Source organism: Sinocyclocheilus rhinocerous, unplaced genomic scaffold (genome assembly GCF_001515625.1).
Source record: "Sinocyclocheilus rhinocerous isolate Xijiao unplaced genomic scaffold, SAMN03320098_v1.1 scaffold286, whole genome shotgun sequence".
NCBI classification, from domain to species: Eukaryota; Metazoa; Chordata; class Actinopteri; order Cypriniformes; family Cyprinidae; genus Sinocyclocheilus; species Sinocyclocheilus rhinocerous.
This window is the reverse complement of record NW_015632405.1, coordinates 728473-748653: the sequence shown is the minus strand read 5'-3', so window position 1 is coordinate 748653 and position 20181 is coordinate 728473. Positions and strand designations below refer to the sequence as shown.

The 20181-nt window shown below is 40.1% G+C and overlaps 2 protein-coding genes across 2 annotated transcripts in view; one reads left to right on the top strand and one right to left on the bottom strand.

Annotated features, from left to right (window-relative positions):
- Positions 1-2661: 2661 nt before the first annotated feature.
- Positions 2662-17473, top strand: LOC107742259 (receptor-type tyrosine-protein phosphatase H-like). The gene is made up of 14 exons (XM_016555160.1): positions 2662-2986; positions 3565-3831; positions 4771-5004; positions 5093-5362; positions 12350-12457; positions 12566-12599; positions 13146-13227; positions 13421-13511; positions 13850-13923; positions 14043-14180; positions 14509-14631; positions 15457-15617; positions 15778-15913; positions 17117-17473. Exons 1-14 carry the CDS (start codon positions 2662-2664, stop codon positions 17261-17263), a joined length of 2190 nt encoding a protein of 729 aa, XP_016410646.1. The 3' UTR covers positions 17264-17473.
- A 1664-nt stretch (positions 17474-19137) lies between these two features.
- LOC107742249 (putative nuclease HARBI1) overlaps positions 19138-20181 on the bottom strand; it is an 11398-nt gene continuing 10354 nt past the window's right edge. The window contains exon 2 of the mRNA XM_016555148.1: positions 19138-19759. Coding sequence (XP_016410634.1) covers positions 19359-19759 — 401 coding nt within the window. The 3' untranslated portion in view covers positions 19138-19358. The remainder of the gene's footprint in view (positions 19760-20181) is intronic.

Below are 20181 nucleotides of genomic sequence, written 5' to 3'. Positions count from 1 at the left end.
GATCATCAAAAGATGTTGATCCAGGAACATGTCTTACTTGGCAAAATCACGGCGACCCCGATTCATGATTTATTAGAGATTTAATTATCGAATGGCGAATTCGGATATAATCGCTTTAGTACATTCGGCAGGCAATTATACAATAACAATATTAAAACAGCGAGCCAAATCGGCTGCCAGGCCACCGAGAATTGTCCCGGTTCTGCCGATGGCCAGTCCGCGCCTGATTTCCACAGAGACACGCAGAACGTGCAGGATTCATATATTGTCTTTTTTGCGGCTTAATATTCTCAGACACTAGTCCATATCGCGTTTTGATTCAAGTGTACTGACCTACTTTTGATTTATTCGTCCAAAATGTGGCATATTCCGCCCGCGTTAGACTATAGGACTTCTGTTTTTATGACTGGATTCTACAAACCAGTCTGTGTTTTCCATATCGCGGAAATTATAGGGCCGTATGTCTCAGAGTAGTCAGTGCAATTTGGGAAATAAATCAATTAAATCTGTATGTGGATGTGTGTAAATATTCAAATGTAATCCCGTTTGTAATCGTTAACATTTTCATAAGTAACTGTAATTTAATTACACATTTTTTCTTAGTAACTGTAACTGATTACAGTTACATTTCTTTTGTAATTAAATTACGTAACGCCGTTACATGTAACTAGTTACTCCCCAACACTGGCGAGCACAAACACACATTGTGATATGATCTCACAATCTGTTAAAATTGTTTATTTATTCTGTTATTGACCATCACCACATCCTTCTTTTCTCACATCGCCCATACAGAGAGAGAGAGCATAACAGGCAGCAACCGGACACCTGAGCATGCGGACCCCAGATGGGTAAACCCCATAGATGTGGGAACGGACCATAAAATCTTCAAAAACATTCCTCAGGACTTAATTTATCTCCTGTCATCGTCGGACACTTACAAACATTTGTACAAACAACATATTTCCTCGCCGGAACTCAAAGGTTGACGTCAGAATTTCACGCATGCCAATTTTCACATCTGGACGTCATTATGAGGTCAGGGGTCAAACAACGTGGGTGGTCGCGACGTGGGTGGGCCGCGTGGGGGAGGAAAAAGGTCAAAATGTCAAAGCCATTAATCATTTTGCCATATGCCGTAGGGTACTTACTACTAGGGTTAGTGGAATAAACTGACATGCACTTGCAAAGTCAATTATAGTTAGTAGAATGTCTGTTGGAAGTCCATTAAAAAAAGGTAATAGCAGACAGTCTACAAAAGCAAAGTTACAAAATCGCAAATTTATGTCTAGTCAGTAGAATGCACCGTGGTACTTTTCACTGTTGTGTTCAATCACTGACCACAGATTTCTGGATTAATGTAGGCTCAAGGTCCAGTGACAGTTCTAAATGCAGGCCTCATTGACTTAAACTGAAGTCCTTTTTAAGGAAAGTCTGTTAACTAGACAGCCATTAACTCCTATCCACGTCCTATCCAACTCAAACTTTCAAAAACTGACATAAACATTCTCATAAATGTTGTTTCTTGTGCTCAAACATAGTTAAAAATCATATATTTCAGGTGGGTCCAGCCAGTGTGCATGTGCAGTCCTAAGCTTCAGGTTTATATGTAAAACAGTGTTGTGACAAATACTGTAGGGTCCTCCCTTCAAATCAGGTCTCCATCAACTACAAGTTAATAGTTATACCAAGTACACACAAATGATAATGATTTTAAATATGTATATAATTGTTTACGATATACAAAACAAATTAGGCTAAATATAATTTCTTTGACTTGATAAATGGATAATTAGTAAATAAATAATAAATAACTGGACATTATTCTTTTGTAATAACTGAACTATCAGGAATTTTTACACATAATTTAATATGTATTTATATTAAATATTATTGTGAATACATTTAGGGTCAGAGCAAATGCGTGATGTATTTGCTAAGCTATCATGTTAATCATGCTATTCTAGTATGTAAGCTAACTAAAACAGATATTAATAAAGCTATAAGCCCCAAGAAGGTTTGCAGGGAATTTAGAACAGCTAACGAGCATTTTTAGGCATGATGCTGAGTGGCAGCTCCAGTGATGCAATGACTTTATCAACTGGTGATTAACTCTTTTATTTAGAAGGTGGGCCACCATAGTACTATTACTAGAACCACCATCGTTTCTCCCATACATAGGATGATGTTCAGTCAGAAGGCTGTATCCTTCCTTTACTAGTCCTTCTGAGGCTTGTAGGCTAGAATCCTCCTTAGCAATGAAAGCTAGAAAAAGACAGTTCAGTGAATGACAAATGTCTATGGTTACAGACAGTTTAGCATTATGTGATTAATTTACAAAAAAAGGATATAAAAATTCTGTCTCTTTCTTCTTTAGTTCCATCTAATGTTGACAATGTTTCAGTCATCAATCGGAAAGAGAATGAGATAACATTACAATGGAGTAAAGTCAACAACAGCAATGATTACTTGTAACACTCCAAAGAGAAAGGAAAACTTGAAATCGCATCATATGACCCCTTTAAAATATCTGTGAATGTAAAATTTCCCATGGCAGTGCAGCACTGGCCATGGAACTGTCACAAACTGGCAGTTGGTGCTGTAGAGGTAACATTTTTCCATTATTGCACTTCCTTCTGATTATCTAATATCTACATGTAAATGACAAGCTCATTGTATAACACATATTTCACTATATCTGCATTTGTTTCAGTGCCATCAAATGTTCAAAATGTGAATGTGACGCACAATGACACCGACATGATCTTACAATGGGATGTTGTATCAAACACAGACAACAACACTTACAACTATACTCTCGAAAACAGAGATGAACCACCAGTGAATTGCACTAATCAAACTGCAGAAGGAAATGAGGTAACATGTCATATATCAGGTTTGATGCCTGCAACAAATTACAGCTTCACTCTGTACACAGAGTTTGCTGATCTGAGAAGTACTGGATTCAACTTTTATAGCAACACGAGTAAGTAGCTCTTATTCTTTGGATTAGACAAAAAATGTATCACATAGCAAAAATGGGCAAAATGTAAGAATCAGCATGCTTTTAATTCATGTGTTGGCATTTGAATTGATTACAACACACAGGATGTTGAACTGAAATAACGGAAAGAAATGTACTGAATTGCAGTTCACAAACATTCAGCACAGAGGGATTTCATTAGTAACACAAGATTTGCAACATAATTACAAGAACATCAATGCTAATTACTAGATCTTTTTCTTCTACTGATTAAACATAATTTAGGTTCAAAGCCATACAAACAGATTTCAATTTAGCACACACAGCACCACAAAATGTTGACCTTATTATTTTCATATAACTTAATATAAGGCAACTTCTTGGAAGGTAATGGGTTAAGGTTAGAATCAAATTTAAATTTGTATTACAGTTCTTCTTCTGGTTTTCCTCAGTTCAAATTAATTTTCAACTCAGTTCTGAATGGTGTACAACCCTGACACATACCACATCTCAGTGATACATTTGTGAAGAATGTGCTGCAGTATTTCTATTAATTACTAACCGTTCAGTTCTCTTCACAGCTCTATCTGACATAACTGGAGTTACAGTCACTCGGTCACAGACAGAGTTGACTATCTCATGGAATAAGTTAAACAATAATGGCATCTACAACTACACCTTGAAAAGTCAGGGAGAGGGGAGTGAGAAAAATTTCACTGGATCTGCTGTGGGTGATGTGATTACACATACTTACTCATCTCTCACACCAGGCACTGAACACAATTTTACTCTCTTTACTGTGGTGAACAATGCCTTAAGTAGAGGATACAGCTTTAAGAACATCACTAGTAAGTTTTGATAACATTACTTTAATTCAGCTACTTATTTAAAAAGCAAATGTATGAGTTTTAACTGAGTTTTGACAGCTTGCTAGTCAAAAATACTTGCTAGGGAAAAAAAATGTGTGTGGTTTTAAATGCTTGAAAAAAAAATGTTGGTAAACTTCCATTTGTTAGCGTTAGTTAAAATAAACTAACAGTGAAACATACTTTAAAATGATTTATTAATCTTAATTTGCATAATAAACAAACATATGTTTTAAATCTGAGTTGGGGCCAGATCAGGAAGTTAAAGTCTGTTTACACTTTACTGAAAGGTGCCATTGTTACAGTGTAATTATATATTTAAATATTAAGTGATATTAATTAACAATATGTATTTACTATAAGGTTAGTGTAAGGACTAGGGTTTGATTTAGGGTTACTTGCATATAATTATGCATAATTTATAGTGCTGTCAAACGATTAATCGTGATTAATCACATCCAAAATAAAAGTTTTTGTTTACATAATATGTGTGCGTACTGTGTATATTTATTATGTATATATAAATACACACACATACAGTATATAAAATATATAGAAAATATGTACATGCATTTACATATTTATATTCATATAATTTAATTTATATATATATTTAATATATACTTTTTTTTCTTAAATATATACATGCATCTACAGTATATACGTAATAAATATACACAGTACACACACATATATTATGTAAACAAATACTTTTATTTTGGATGTGATTAATCGCGATTAATCCTTTGACAGCACAAATAATTTACTGTTGTTACTTCGGTAAATAAATGTAACGTGTAACAAGGATGCAGTAACATGTTACCTAAAGTCCTGTACCACTTATGTCAAGATTAAGACCCCAAGAGTAAGAATTCAACTCAGTTTGAAATCGGCATTCATATGCTCTTATGTTTTCTGCAGCCCTTAACTGTGCATCCTTTAACTGGAAAGTTACCAACTCATCAATAGAGGCTGAAGTGAATGGTTGCACATATGTGAAAGCTCAAAACAGCACTGGAAGTGATAAAAATGACCCTGTAAATGACAAAAGGGTGAATCTGCAAGACCTGTATCCTGGAGGAAGCTACACTGTTTCACTGTTTTATGACTTGGAGTCAGAGCGGCTGCTACAATGCTCACACCGCATGACATTAGGTGAGTTTACATGCTCTGTTTGGATTGTGCCACTGATCAGCTGATATTCAATTAAATTTTTTGTCCTTCTTTTTCTCTCTCAAACTAGTTCCAAATAGTGTATCTCATCTCCGCTGTGAATATAATTCTGGAGGGTATGGTCTGGCTGTAATTTGGGATCCTCCATATGGAGTTGTGGATGTGGTGCAGGTGGATGTTGATAGACAAAGTTTCAACAAATCACATAGTTCAGAAAAACCAATAAGACAGGAGATAAATGGCCTGCAAGCTGCCCAGTGGTACAAAGTGACAGCATCATCATTTTCTGGAGCCGTGAGGAGTCAAACAATATCAGTCAACTGCCAAACAAATCCATCAGGTAAAATAATGTCTACATATGTGTAATTAAAGATAGTGTCTTAAAACTTCAGGAATATTCCAAGTTAAATATAAATTAAAGTAATAATTAATCTTAAAAATGAAAGTTCTGTCATTATTACTCAACTTCATGTTGTTTCAAACCCGTATGAATCTTGCTTCTCTCATGAGCTCTCATGGATATACCAAGGAGGGCAAGGATGGATATCAAGATGGCCTGTTCCACACACAACTGCTATCATGTGACTTCAGAAGACTTGTAATATAGCAAGTTATTTGGACATACAGCAAGTCATATGGACCTTTTTTCAGTGAAATATAGTTTTTCCTTCCATCTCATATTATTTCGTTTTTGCTGCTTAATATTTTTGTGGAAACCTTAATACTTTTTTCCAGGATTCTTTTTTTTTTTTAAAGAAAGGTCAAAGAACAGCATTTATTTAAAATAGAAATCTTTTGTAACTTTATTCAAGTCTTTATTATCTTATTGTGATAAATTTATTTGATCAATTTAATGTATCCCTGCTCAATAAACGTTTGAATTTCATAGTTTTTTCTTGCTTACTATACCACAGACTTTTGTATGGTAGTATATCGTGGTTTCCACAATACATTAATTAGAAAAAAACGTCTCGAGGTTACGTATGAAACCATGGTTCTCCAAAGAGAACGCGATGCTGCGTCGAACTCTTTGGGAACGCCCTGGCGAGACCACGTTCTGAAGCATGTGTGAAATCAGTCCAATAGCGAAGCGAGATGTCATGAGAGGGGTGACGTGAGCAACCAGGAAGCATAAAGGCGCATCCGGCAAGCGCACATGTTAGCTTCTGCGGAAGCGAGCGCCTGCAGGGATGCAGGAAGTATGGCAGGGAGACGCAGCGTCTCGTTCCTTTCGGGGAACCATGGTTACATAAGTAACCTCGAGACGTTCCCCTTCAGGAACTCGAGCTGTGCTGAACGCTTTGGGAACGAAAATACCCACTGCGCCATACGAGCAAGTCTCTGTCTGGTGTGTATCTGCCGAGCACATCAAGACGAGAGAACTTGGGACCCTGGGGTAGATGTCAGGTCCAGACTGTAGAAACGGATGAATGTGTGCGGAGAGGACCAGCCTGCCGCAGCACAAACATCTTGAAGGGCCACACCCACCATACACCACAGGCCACCATACCCCTGTCGAGTGCGCTCTGACCCCTTATAGGAGACTGGAGGCCAGAGGACTCATAGGCCAGTGTGATGGTCTCAACCACCCACCGACTCATAGTTTGCTTGGTCGCTGGAACCCCCTTCTTAGGTGGACCAAAGCAAACAAACAACTGATCTGCCTTACGCCACTGGGCAGCTCTGTGAACGTATGAGTCCAGTGCTCGCACTGGACAGAGCAGATTGAGTCTTTCCTGGCCTGCTTCCTGGAAATGAAGAGGACAAAAGGCTTGCAGTACAATGGGACCCGGCGAGGAAGTGGGCACTTTAGGGACATACCCGGGTCTAAAGGAACGCCCTTGCCATGCTCGGGGCAAACTCCAGGCACGATACGGTGAGTGCCTGGAGGTCCCTATCCTCTTCAACGAGGATATAACGAGCAGGAAGTTTGTCTTAAGCATGAGGAGCTTGTATGAGATATCTTCAATGGGTTCAAAGGGAGCTTTGCACAGAGCCTCCAGAACCACTGCCAGGCACCTTGGTGCGCTGTACTGGCCTTAGCCTCCAGGTGCCACGGAGGAAGCGTGTAACTAACGGGTGTCTTCCCACTGACTGACCACCCTGAAGTGCATGGTAAGCAGCTATGGCCACCACGTAAACCTTCAGAGTGGAAAGAGATAACCTTGCGGAAAATCACTCCTGCAGAAACTCCAGAACTGAACCAACTGGGCAGTTGACTGGGTCTTGCAGTCGCTGTCCGCACCAAGAAGTGAAAAGTCTCCACTTCAAGGCATACTGTTTCCTAGTGGCGGGAGCTCTGGACTGGAGTATGGTCTCAACAACCTCACTTGAGAGACCGGATGCTATGAGCTGTGCCCCCGCAGGGGCCACGCTCATAACTTCTATAACTCTGGGTGGGGGTGAAGGATGGTGCCCCCCGCCTGAGAGAGGAGGTCCCTCCTGATGAGAATCTCCAGCGGAGAGCCATCGAGGAGGGACACAAGGTCCGAGAACCTTACTCGGGCCGGCCAGAACTGGGCTACTAGCAGAAGACGGACCCCATCCCAGCATACTCTCTCCAGAACTCCCGGGAGCAGAGCGATCGGGGGAAATGAGTACAGACGATGCCTCGGCCACGTCTGTACCATGGCATCCAGCCCAAGCGGAGCTGGATGCGTGAGGGAGAACCAGAGTGGACAGTGTGTCGTTTCCTGCGACGCAAATATATCCACTTCCACCTGGCCGAACTCCCTCCAAAGGAGCTCCAGCACCTCTGGGAGGAGCCTCCATTCCCCGGGCCTCAGCCCGTCTCGACAGGATGTCTGCTCCCTGATTGAGATGCCCAGGGATGTAGACTGCTCTTAATTATAGAAGCTTTCCCTGAGCCCACAGGAGCCTGTAAAGAGGGCGCGAGCGCAGAACCCCCTGCCGATTGATGTAGGACAGGGGTTCTCAACCGGGGGGGGGGTCGTGGCCCACTAGCAGTGGCCATCTCGCAGTGATCCTCCAGGGGGGCTGCGAGATGGCTTAAAATTAATTTAAATATTATCCTATAATTAATTTAATTATTAATGTGTTCAATTAAAATGATCAAAGCACGGCCTCTCTCATGTTCTTGATTGATTGCTTTGGACTCTGCGCAGCAAGCCTCATTGCACTGTTAAATACAGACTGAACGGCGGCTCAAAACTTCCAACCGCTGCATGCAAACTACATCTCTCGGCTGCATTCGGCTCCCATCGCGCTAATGTAAAGGTAAAGATGATTAGAGTAATAATAACGAACTTGCGCGTGCCTAATGTATGCCACTCCTGTATATCAGAGTCGTACATTAGGCACGCATTATTGATTCACAAACTATGCACTCTCTCGGGGCTCTGATCCCTATCGTATTTTTGTGAAATTTCAATGTATTTGCATAGTTGTCCAAATTAATATCCTGAGTGTTTTATAATGGATGCTCACCCATAGAGGATGATCTTGTGAGGCTCAGTGGTGTTTATGCACATATGAGCATCAGACGCGCTCTGACGGAGGAACTGTTCACTGATCCCGTCTTCATCGAACCGCCTTCAGATCGATGTGTTTCAACAGATTTAGAATGTATATTGCTGTATTTTTCATTTGTATGTTTATTTTTTTTAATGGATGCAAACAGTAGATATTCAGTCAGTCCAGTTCAAAGGGACAGGTTTAGTGAGTGTTCTTTTGGCATCTCCCTGTTGTTCTGTTTGTTATGGCAGGTTCACTTATTTAAGAAAAAGTATTCTGAAGTTGTAAAGCATGTCTGAAGTAAAGAATTCAGGAGATTTAAATCTCTATATGTATATATATATATATATATACATATATATATATATATATATAGAGAGAGAGTGAGAGCAGAAATCTTGTTTGAATTTTGAGGTTTTTTTAAATAATGCGGTAGAATAATAATAAGGCATAACAAATGTTTTGGTTAATAAAAAAAGGCTAAAAATAAACACTTTTCTTTTTGCTTTGGAAGTACAGTATAAGAGGAAATGTCAGGCATAGGGGGGCCGTGCAAAATTAACAGGAGAAGGAGGGGGGGCCCTGAGTAAAAAAGGTTGAGAACCCCTAATGTAGGAGACCACCGATGTGTTGTCTGTGCGAACAAGCACATGATGTCCCCTTAGGTCTGGAAGGAAGTGTTTTTGAGCTTGAAACACGGCCAACATCTCCAGGCGGTTGACGTGCCACGTGAGATGATGGCCTTCCCACAGACCACTCATGACCGCTCCCCAACCCGTGAGGGAGGCGTCCGTCGTTAGTGTTACATGACGACAAGAAGCCCCCAGCGACGGGCCTTGATACAGGAACCAAGGTTTCTTCCACATTTCTAAGGCATGTAAGCATTGCAGCGTGACCTTGATCGTGTGAAGCGGGTTCCCCCTTGGCCCTGAGCCACCACTGCAAGGGTCTCATGTACAGCAGGCCAAAAGTTATCACGTTGGACGCAGCTGCCATCAGACCCAACAGTCTCTGAAACTTTTTGACAGTGAGTAACTGGCCTTCTCTCACTTCCCTCATGGCTGTGAGAATCGCTTCGATATGATCAGGAGACAACTGTGCCTGCATCGTTGTTGAAACAACTGATGGTGGATCAGCACCTAGAAAGGACCTCTACAGCCCTGAAAGACAGCGGAGACCAGGACAACTAGATGAGCCCCAGATACAGATCCCCTGTAAATACCTTGTCTCAGACGACCACCGGGACAAGACCACAGGAACCAGATGAGTCTTCTGCACAATGTGACTTTGCTGCAGCCTGAAATCGAACTGCTGGTTTTGTCTGGCCAGAGGAGAACTGGCCCACCGACTGAGCCTGGTTTCTCCCAAGGTTTTTCTCCATTCTGTCACCGATGGAGTTTTGGTTCCTTGCCGCTGTCGCCTCTGGCTTGCTTAGTTGGAGACACTTCATTTCCAGCGATATCGTCGCCTTGATTGCACAGATACTATGATACTATGAACTGAGCTGAATGAAGACATCACTGAATTCAATGATGAACTGCCTTTAACTGAAAAATGAGTGTTTACTATTGTCATTTTGCATTATTGACACACTATTTTCCTAATTAATGCTGTTCAGTTGCTTTGACACAATCTGTATTGTTAAAAGCACTATATAAATAAAGGTGACTTGACTTGACTCCCACACCACACCCAAATAAGTGGTTCTCTGTAGTACACTTTTCTTGGCGTTTAGCCGTAACCCCAGCTCTTTCATATGGACGAGGACGACATCTCGATGCCGAGCCGCCATCTGCTCTGACTGAGCTAATATCAACCAATCGTCGATGTAATTCAGTTTGTGGATGCCCTGGAGTCGCAACGGAGCCAGGGCAGCATGCACACACTTCGAGAAAGTGCGGGGTGAGAGTGACAGGTCAAATGGAAGAACCCGATACTGGTATGCTTCGCTCCCGAAAGCAAACCTCAGGAACTTCCTGTGTTGAGGAAGGATGGATGCCTGGAAGTATGCATCCTTGAGATCTATCGTGACAAACCAGTCCTCGGACCTGATTTGGGACATGATCTGTTTGATAGTAAGCACCTTGAACCGAAATTGTTTGATAGCACGGTTCAGTAGACACAGATCTATGATCGGACGCAACCCCCCATCCTTCTTCGGAACGATGAAGTAACGGCTGTAGAACCCTGATTCTCTCTCAAGAGGAGGAACGCGTTCTATGGCCTCGTTCCTCAAGAAAATTTCTACTTCTTGTTCCAATACCAGAGCCTGCTCGGGGCCCACTAGTGTAGGGATAACCCCGTTGAAGCGAGGTGGACGAGAACCAAACTGAATTCTGTAACCTCTCTCTACAGTGTGCAGAACCCATTGTGAGACATTTGGCAGAAGTTTCCACACTATCAGAAAGTCTACTAAGGGAACAAGTCTCTCGAGACTGGCTTCTGGTGTCACTAGAGGAGCCACTTCTGAGCCCTGAAGCGAATGACCGGCAGGTATCGTCGCCGTGCAGCAACTGGGAAATTTGCTCGCAGGAGCTTCCTGAGCCCGGACGCACCGGGGGGTGGCAGGGGTATCAGTGAAGCACCCTGAGGTCCGCAGATCCGCTTTCTGTTTAGAGGACCCCGACCGAGAGTGCCGCCCCCACCCCCGCCCCCTGTTCTTTCTGTGGGGGGGTACGGGTCACAACGCTCTGCTTCTGGGTCTGGCGGTATGAAGAGCTAGACGGCTGGGACGGCTCCCACTCAGCAGTCCCAAAGACCTGGGGACGGCGAGGGAGAAAGCGCTGGCTTCTTCGCCTCTTGAAACCTCTCGACGACAGTGTCTACTGCGCCGCCGAAGAGGCCAGAAGGCGATAGCAGGGCATCCAGGAGGGATCCCTTTTCATTCAGCTCTGTGATGTTAGAGTAGTTAGATACTGTGGGGCTGTGGGACGAATGTGGTTTATGCCACGATCAGTTTGGCTACAGCACGAGTCACAACCTCCACAAGCTCCTCATACGTGAGAGACTGTGGTGGCAAGTCCACAGTCTCCTCCATGTCGACGCTCATCACATCAGGAAGGATAAAGATAGATGAAGCGTCTGGCTCTCTCTCCGGAGGGAAGAAACCGCGGGGCGGGCTTCCGATCTCTGAGAGGGAGCCATGGATCTAGCGGATGAGGACCGAGATAAGGACGAGCCCGTCTCGGATCCCTCCACTAAATCCACTTGCAATCCCCACAATAACAGCCGAGAGCTGACCATGCATGCTCCGCTACCAAACAGACAACGCACAAATCATGTGTATCCCCACCCGAAAGTGTGGGCAGGGAGGAACACACGACTTGAAATGCCCTCCGCTCGCCACATTTGATTTTGTTTTACACTTTGGCATTGTTCTCACTTGCTATACAGAGACATTTCTGACTGACTGAGTGATTTTGCATACACACACACACACACACCACAGGCGCGCTCGCTGAAGAGAATGAAGCTAACATGTGCCCTTGTCGGATGCGCTTGTCGGATGCGCCTTTATGCTTCCTGGTTGCTAACGTCACCCCGCTCGTGACGTCTCGCTTCGCTATTGGACTGATTTCACACATGCTTCAGAACGTGGTCTCGCCAGGGCATTCCCAAAGCGTTAGACACAGCTCGAGTTCCTGAAGGGCAACTGTTTTCATCACTGATAATAATAGAACCATTACAATAATGATGAATGTTTCTTGAGCAGCAAATCAGCATATAAGAATGATTTCTGAAGGATTTTAACCCTCATAGGCTTCAGCTGCATAGAGCTTAATCGTGTATTTATTTATATAAATTGAACATTGCATTGACATGTTCAGTGTTTGTTTCTTTTTGTTTTCTGCAGGTGTTATAGCAGGAGTACTTGTGTTTTTCCTCTTGGTCATCATTATTTGTGTTGCTGTATTTTCATGGCGGTGCTATGGTTCTGCAAAGCACAATAAGTATGATTTTTATTGATTGATTGTCTGGGATTATGGGTTTCTTTCATAATATAATGCAATATAAGCTGTATTGGGTTTATCTCTAATGTCTTTTCACATCTTTAGAATGCGAAACCCACTTGTGGAGTCAAAAGTGCCTAATAAAAACTACAAGTATGTATGACTCTATTATTTTGGAAAATTGTAAAATACAGTGGCCCAAAGCAAAGCATTTGGAAGCTGACCTCAAAATTTCTCCCCATGTCATTTCCAATCCTGAGTGACTTTCTTATGTGGAACCTATATAAGAAGATATTTTGAGAAATGTCTTATTTTTGTGCAATTGAGCTCAGTGATGACCAAAATTGTTTGGTTACCAACATTCTTCAGAATATCTTCTGTTGTATTCTTCAGAAGAAAGAAAAGCATACAGGTTTGAAATGATGTGAGGGTGAGTAAACAATGACAGAATTTTCAGTTTTCGGTGAACTTTAGGTGAAATTGTGTGATTGGATATCAAAATGTGAAAGTGTCATGTCCAGTATTTTTTATACACAAATGCACTTGCTTTATTAATATTTTGCTATCTAATGCTATGTTATTTTTGTGTATGCCAAAAGTGTCTACATTTTGGGGGCCACTGTATATGATGTTATTTTAGTGACCTATATATATATATATATATATATATACAAAGGTAAACTGTGAAATGTTTTTCAGACCGATTCCCTTGGATACATTTCCTGAATATTATCAAAACATGAGTCGTGATGAGAATAGAGGTTTCAGTGAGGAATATGAGGTAGGGTTTATCAAATATGAAATTACATTTTTATTATTTTTATCTCTGACTGAATTTTAAGTGGCATTAAAACTATTATTGAACTAAAACTAATATTGAAAATGCCAACCTGTTTATATGTTAGAATCATCAAGTTAATTCTCAATATTCAGAGCGTTTGTTGAGTATGTTTTTACTGAATATGTTTTAACAGGACTTGAGTTCAGTTGGTATAGAACAGTCTAGTATAGCAGCTCTTCTGCCTGAAAACAAGGACAAAAACCGATTTTCCAATGTTTCAGCCTGTAAGTGTTTACACACACACACACACACACACACACACTGGTTTGTGTTGGACTTTCCATAGATGTAATGGTTTTTATACGGCCTTTACCTTTTATACTATCCCTTTACCCTAACTCTACCCCACAAAAGTTTCTGTATTTTTAGATTTTCAAAACATTTCATTCTGTATGATTTATAAGCTCATGGGGGACTAAAAAAGGTCCCCACAAGGTCAAAAATTACTGGTATTACTATCCTTGTGGGGACATTTGGTCCCCATAATGTAGGGAATACCAGGACCACACACACAATTACTGCACAGTGTCTGTCTTGGAAAATCCTCCTCTCTGTCTTTAAGATGACTCCTCTAGAGTGCATCTCACCACAAATGATGAGGGTGATTCTGATTATATCAATGCTAACTACATGCCTGTAAGTACGTTAAATAGTAGTTAACATCAGCTGTAATTCATAACACAAAGCACTACCTCGCTTGTATCTCCAGAGAAAAGTGCTCCTGGTGGATTGACATTTGTTTATGTGCATATCAGGGCTACGGCAATGCAAGCAGACAGTATATCGCTGCTCAAGGTCCACTGCCATCCACTGTCAATGACTTCTGGAGCATGGTTTGGGAGAAAAGGTCACAGGCCATCGTCATGGTAACCAACTGCACTGAGAGTGGAAAGGTAAGGCAAAGTTCAGTTCTGCTTACTGTAGTTTCAAGTGTTTACTGGCTTCCATTTTTTTAAACACTATATGAAACTATACATTATGTAGTGATGTATGAAACAGTATTATGCTACATTATTGTTGCGTGATGTTCAATTCAAAAAAATGTTTGTTTGGCATTTTCAATCCAATTTCGTGTAATAACACAGTATTTCACATAGAGTGGTTTGGTTGCATAATTTTTAGCTTGCTACATCAGATTTGACCTCTGCACTTGGTACAGTTATTTGAATTCATTTTTATTGATTTTTTTCTGATTTAACTTTTCTGATTTAACTTCTCCAGGTCAAGTGTGAGCAATACTGGCCACTGGACTACACGCCATGTCTTTATGGGAACCTGCTTGTTACAGTGAAATCGGAGGATACATTTCCAAGTTGGACTCTGCGAGAATTTAATGTAAAAAATGTGAGCTGAAATATTTCTATTTTTCTGTTTAATGACAATAAAATGAAACATAATATTCAGAGCAACATGCCAGACTGCTTAATGTTGTCTGAAATGATTATAAATATTAGTGTTTTTTGGGGGTGCCAAAAACAGTTGCATGTTTTTTGTGACTTTATTTTTCATCCAAATTCTCTCTGGCCCTGACAGCTGTTTATGATTAACTATTTATTAATAGCACACTTTTAAGCTAAAATATTTAAATTTCATGGTGTTCCATACACCAATATTTTAACAATTCAGAAAATATTAATCACGGTCTGGCAGTGATTTAAGGTCATATTTATCAGGATCGTGATTTTTCGGTAGTACTAAAGCACACTGCGAGAGTATTTTAGCACTGTTTGTTGTTTGCTTTTATGATATGATAAAGCATTTGGAACCAGAAAAGGTGACGCATGATTTCTAAACAAGTGATGATGACAGTTAACAAGTGGATAGTTTTTAATTGCCTCTTCACATAGTAATTATCACATTGTGACATACAGTATTATAGAAAAATTTAATATTTAGATATCTTATTCAATATAGATAATCCACTCATTTCTTGGGATCCTTCAGCAGGATCTGCAGAGCTGTAGGTGCTACACACAGTGAGAAACAGCACAAGCTTTGACAGACTTTACCACATTATACTCTTATCATTAGTTCATCTGGTATTCAGAAACATGTATTCTGCTTTCTTCTGATATGAGCCATTTAACTAGAATATGAATATATTAGCACATCACTGGTCAGATTAGCCTAAGACACAATCTATTTCTGTCTATTTTTTGTCTATAACAGAAAGACACCTCAGAGACACGAACAGTGAGGCACTTCCACTTCACAGCATGGCCGGATCACGGTGTTCCCGCTGGCACAGAGAAGCTGATCCAATTCAGAGGACTCATCCGTCAGCACATAGAGAGCTCTTTCTCTGCAGGGCCGACAATTGTACACTGCAGGTGTACCACTACTCACTTTGAAACCCAATTCAAATATTAACTTAACGTGAATAATCACAGTCAGTCGACTGCTGAGAGCTGACAGCAAAGCAGTATAAATAATTACATTGACAAAATAAAGCAAAGTTTTAATCCTTCTGTCACCATCTCTGTACACTAGTGCCGGAGTAGGCCGGACAGGTACCCTGATAGCGCTGGACGTCCTGCTACAGCAGCTGCACAAAGAGAAGGCAGTGGGAATTGCAGCGTTTGTCAAGCAAATGAGACTCAGCCGGCCACTAATGGTGCAAACTGAGGTAACGCTGATTTAGATGCATAATTGTAAAGGGGATTTACTTTTAGAGCAATTTAGCGTAGAATTGGGTTCTAGGTGGTGGTATTATTATTGTGGCGATTATTTTGATAATGATGAATATAGCCTATTTGGGCTATGGCTAGCTTTTTTCCTGGAGGATCCAAACACTTAAAAAAAGGCTGCTGTGGTCACCAGAATTTTACTGTAAAAATTCCATCTCAGACTATATATTTTACAGTATGTAACCACATTTGCGACCCTGGAGCACAAAACCAGTCTTAAGTCGCTGGGGTATATTTGTAGCAATAGCCACAAATACATTGTATGGGTCAAAATTATAGATTTTTCTTTTATGCCAAAAATCATTAGGATATTAAGTAAAGATCATGTTACATGAAGATATTTTGTAAATTTCCTACTGTAAATATATCAAAACTTAATTTTTGATTAGTAATATGCATTGCTAAGAACTTCATTTGGACAACTTTAAAGGCGATTTTCTCAATATTTTGAATTTTTGCAACTTCAGATTCCAGATTTTCAAATAGTTGTATCTCGGCCAAATATTGTCCCATCATAACAAACCATACATCAATGGAAAGCTTATTTATTCCGCTTTCATATGATGAATAAATCTAAATTTCGAAAAATTGACCCTTATGACTAGTTTTGTGGTCCAGGGTCACATATATCATGGAATAATGCAAAAATATCAAACTACTTAAACATTTATGTACTAATAAACCACTGTGCTTTTGGAAATTTATCAAAAGCGGCATTCTTTGCATTCATGCCAATGATTAAAGTATCAGTAAACACCAAAATAACATGAAATGAAAACACTAATTTATATAACTAGTAGCAATAAAACAAAGAAATACAAGAAATATTCTTTTACTGTTTTTCCCAAGTTTTTCTTTCATTATTCCATATATACATACAGTTATGTTACTGCTAATTCTACAATTAGGTTTTAAGACTTCACAGCAGTACAATAACATTATCTGCATGTTCTTAAGGTATGCCTATTTTGAGTTAAAAGGACATTCTTTGTTCTAACAGGATGGCATCTGTATTTTTATAATTATTACATGTTATGTAATTACAGGCAATAATTTTATCACTTGGAAATAAGGAAATGCGTATTCCTGGCAGACACTCTTTACTTTCATCTGTTTTATGCTTATCTCTCTGTCTCTTACAGTCTCAGTATGTGTTCCTGCACCAGTGCATCATGGATAGTCTACAACCCAAAGCTGGGCCTAAGTCAGAGCCTCTCTATGAAAACTCAGACATGATCTATGTCAATGCAATAGCATTAAAAGAATACGACAAACAAAGTCAAATATGAACAGAAATATAAGCCATATCATATGGTCCAATGGTCCATTTCAAATACATACCCTTCAAAAAATAAAAACTGAAAGCCTAATCCATTAAGTTATTATTATTAATATTATTTTAGATACAAATACTCTTCTGCTAACAAGGCTGAAAGATACTGGCCATGGTATTTTGAGCCTAAGACATAAAGCACTAAATGTTTACCATTTAAACTTAACTGCCACTCTTTATTTAACTAAATAGCTGTGTATAGGCTTGTTTTTAATATTACATTTTTGCTTGATAAACTGTGGTCTCTGAAAGGAAACTTTCCTTTATGCTGTACTAAGTGCTGCTTATTTTGCACATTGCTTTTAAATGATAATTTTATGTTAAAATTGAAATAAGAGATGGTCTATTTAATGTCAGTTGAATTTGATTTGTTTTAGGTTAATACCGAAGTATTTTTCCATCATTTCTTATTTTGCCATTGTCACGTATTCTCAGCAGCCTGTCGTATAACATGCTTTAAAGGAATAGTTCAGCTAAAGACGATAATTGTGTAATTATTTACATCAGGACTGGGTACCCTGATTTAAATAATGTCATATCTGTATGTAAAATAGAGAATAATTTTTTCAGAGCTGCCAAGAAGGGGAAAGGTTTTGCTTCACAGATATAGTTTCTGCGAACTGTTATTATATGGAAAGAACGGTGTAAACAAACATTTTGTATTTCTTAAACTACCAATCAGAGTTTAAGGTTAAGTTGTGGTCACATTAGTGAAATTCCAGTCACATTCAGTCAAATTTAAGTAACTTTCACATTTGCCTTCACATATTTGGGTAAATAATGTGTGTTGTGTTACCTGTTTTGGTATTTGCTGTCATGTAATTTTTTTGCACTTTTGTAAAACGAAGATTTAACTGAACTGTAACTTTTGAATACATTTACATCATGTCCTAACCAGGCATGATATGTTTCCAGCCACAATCAATTTGTAAACAATTAAATAAAAAATGATTTTAAAGGGGTCATATGATGCGATTTCAATTTTTCCTTTCTCTTTGGAGTGTTACAAGCTCTTGGTGCATAAAGAAGATCTGTAAAGTTGCAAAGACTAAAGTCTCAAATTCAAAGAGATATTCTTTATAAAAGTTAAGAGGAAGCGGAGTCCAGCCCGGGGTCGTCACATGTGGTTGCCGCAAGCCCGCCGGACGCTCCTTCGTCGAATCCGCCGGCCGCGCCGTTCTCAAGCCTCTGCTCACTCAAGCCGGCCTCCGCTCACTTTAGGCCGCGGCTCACTCTAGGCCTCCGGCCTCCGCTCACTCAAGGCCGCGGCCGCGGCATCAACAGTATGGTAAGGGGCGTAACATATTCGTCACACGCTTGAGGTATTCCGCCAATCACAACGCACTGGATAGCTGGCCAATCAGAGCACACCTCGCTTTTCAGAACGATGAGCTTTGTAAAAATCGACGCGTTTCAGAAAGGCGGGGCATAGAGGAGAAACAATAATGTACAGAATGTGGAAAATAATGTGTTTTTCGAACCTTAGACAGACTGCAACGGTTTGACTTATAAATCTTCGCGTGTGTTCTACTGAAGAAACAAAGTCACTTACATCTTGGATGCCCTGGGGGTAAGCAGATAAACATCACATTTTCATTTTTGGGTGAACTATCCCTTTAACATCTTTTCTGGACATGGTGGTACCATTGTAATACATGTTTTTAGACACAACCATGGCAACTCTTTTGGTGTATATATAAATATGATAATTATTCACTATTGTGCTGTATGTGAAAGTACCATGATATTAACAGCTGACAGCATCACTGAGCTATGGTACCACTGCAATACCATTTCTTGTAACAGACTTGTATTATTTTAAGTCTTCCATAAACAGTTTGTTTTTATTCATATCACTTGTTGACAAATATTAGTTTATTAGCATTAACTTCTTTTAATCAATTATTGATTAATTGAACAAAACTATGTGAAGAATCACTGGCATTGGCATGCATTTGTCTCTGTTAATTACATTATTTAGTACATGGTTTAAACTGTAATGGTTTCTGGCTTTTTGCTATCACAACTGTTCTTTTAAATCTGGTCACAGCTTATTCGCCTTCATCCTCTGCAATATTAAAAAACATTTCTATCATTTCATCTTTAGTGTCTTCCATGTAGTCAAACGGCTGCTCTGCCATGATGTTCACCACCTCTGATGGTGGATGGAGCGGCTCTACACTAAAATCCAAGGGTAACGGCACGGAGAACTTCTTGCAGATGTTGTGCAGGACACAGCAGGCTTTGATGGTACATGCCACTGACTCAGGTGACTGAATGGAGCCGATGTCACGCAGGCACTGGAAACGGCTTTTCAAACTTCCAAAGACCTGCTGTGTACGGCCGTGTAGCTGAGCATGTGCTTTGTTAAATCGCAGGGCTGCATTGCTTTTGATGCGAAAAGCCTCGACTGGTGTCAACACATGTCCACAACCGTGCAGACTTCTGCTACCTGTGGGAAACAAAGACAAAAAGATAAGAGGGGGAAGGGGCAATTGTAACAGTAAATTTCCTGACAGGAGTTTATTTTAAATCATTATTCGATTGTTATTGCGTTCATCAGATTTACATATTTAAACTAGAAAACATACAAGTTGTAAAACTACGCGCAGGTTATTCGCGTGAGGAGTAATTACTAAGCATGTCTTGTTCATATAACAGCAGTAGCATTAGCAGCAGCAGCAAGCAGTTGTGCTAGTTCATGTATGTGAGAATACAACGTCAAGCATCGCGGATTTAGAACAGTAAAGTGAATTGGGGATTACCTTATTTACCCGAAATCTCCAATGCTTTTGATATCTTCTGTGGGCATTCATTTCTACATTAACCGTGAACGGATCACTTTCAGATGCACACCTCACTAGTGGGGTCGGT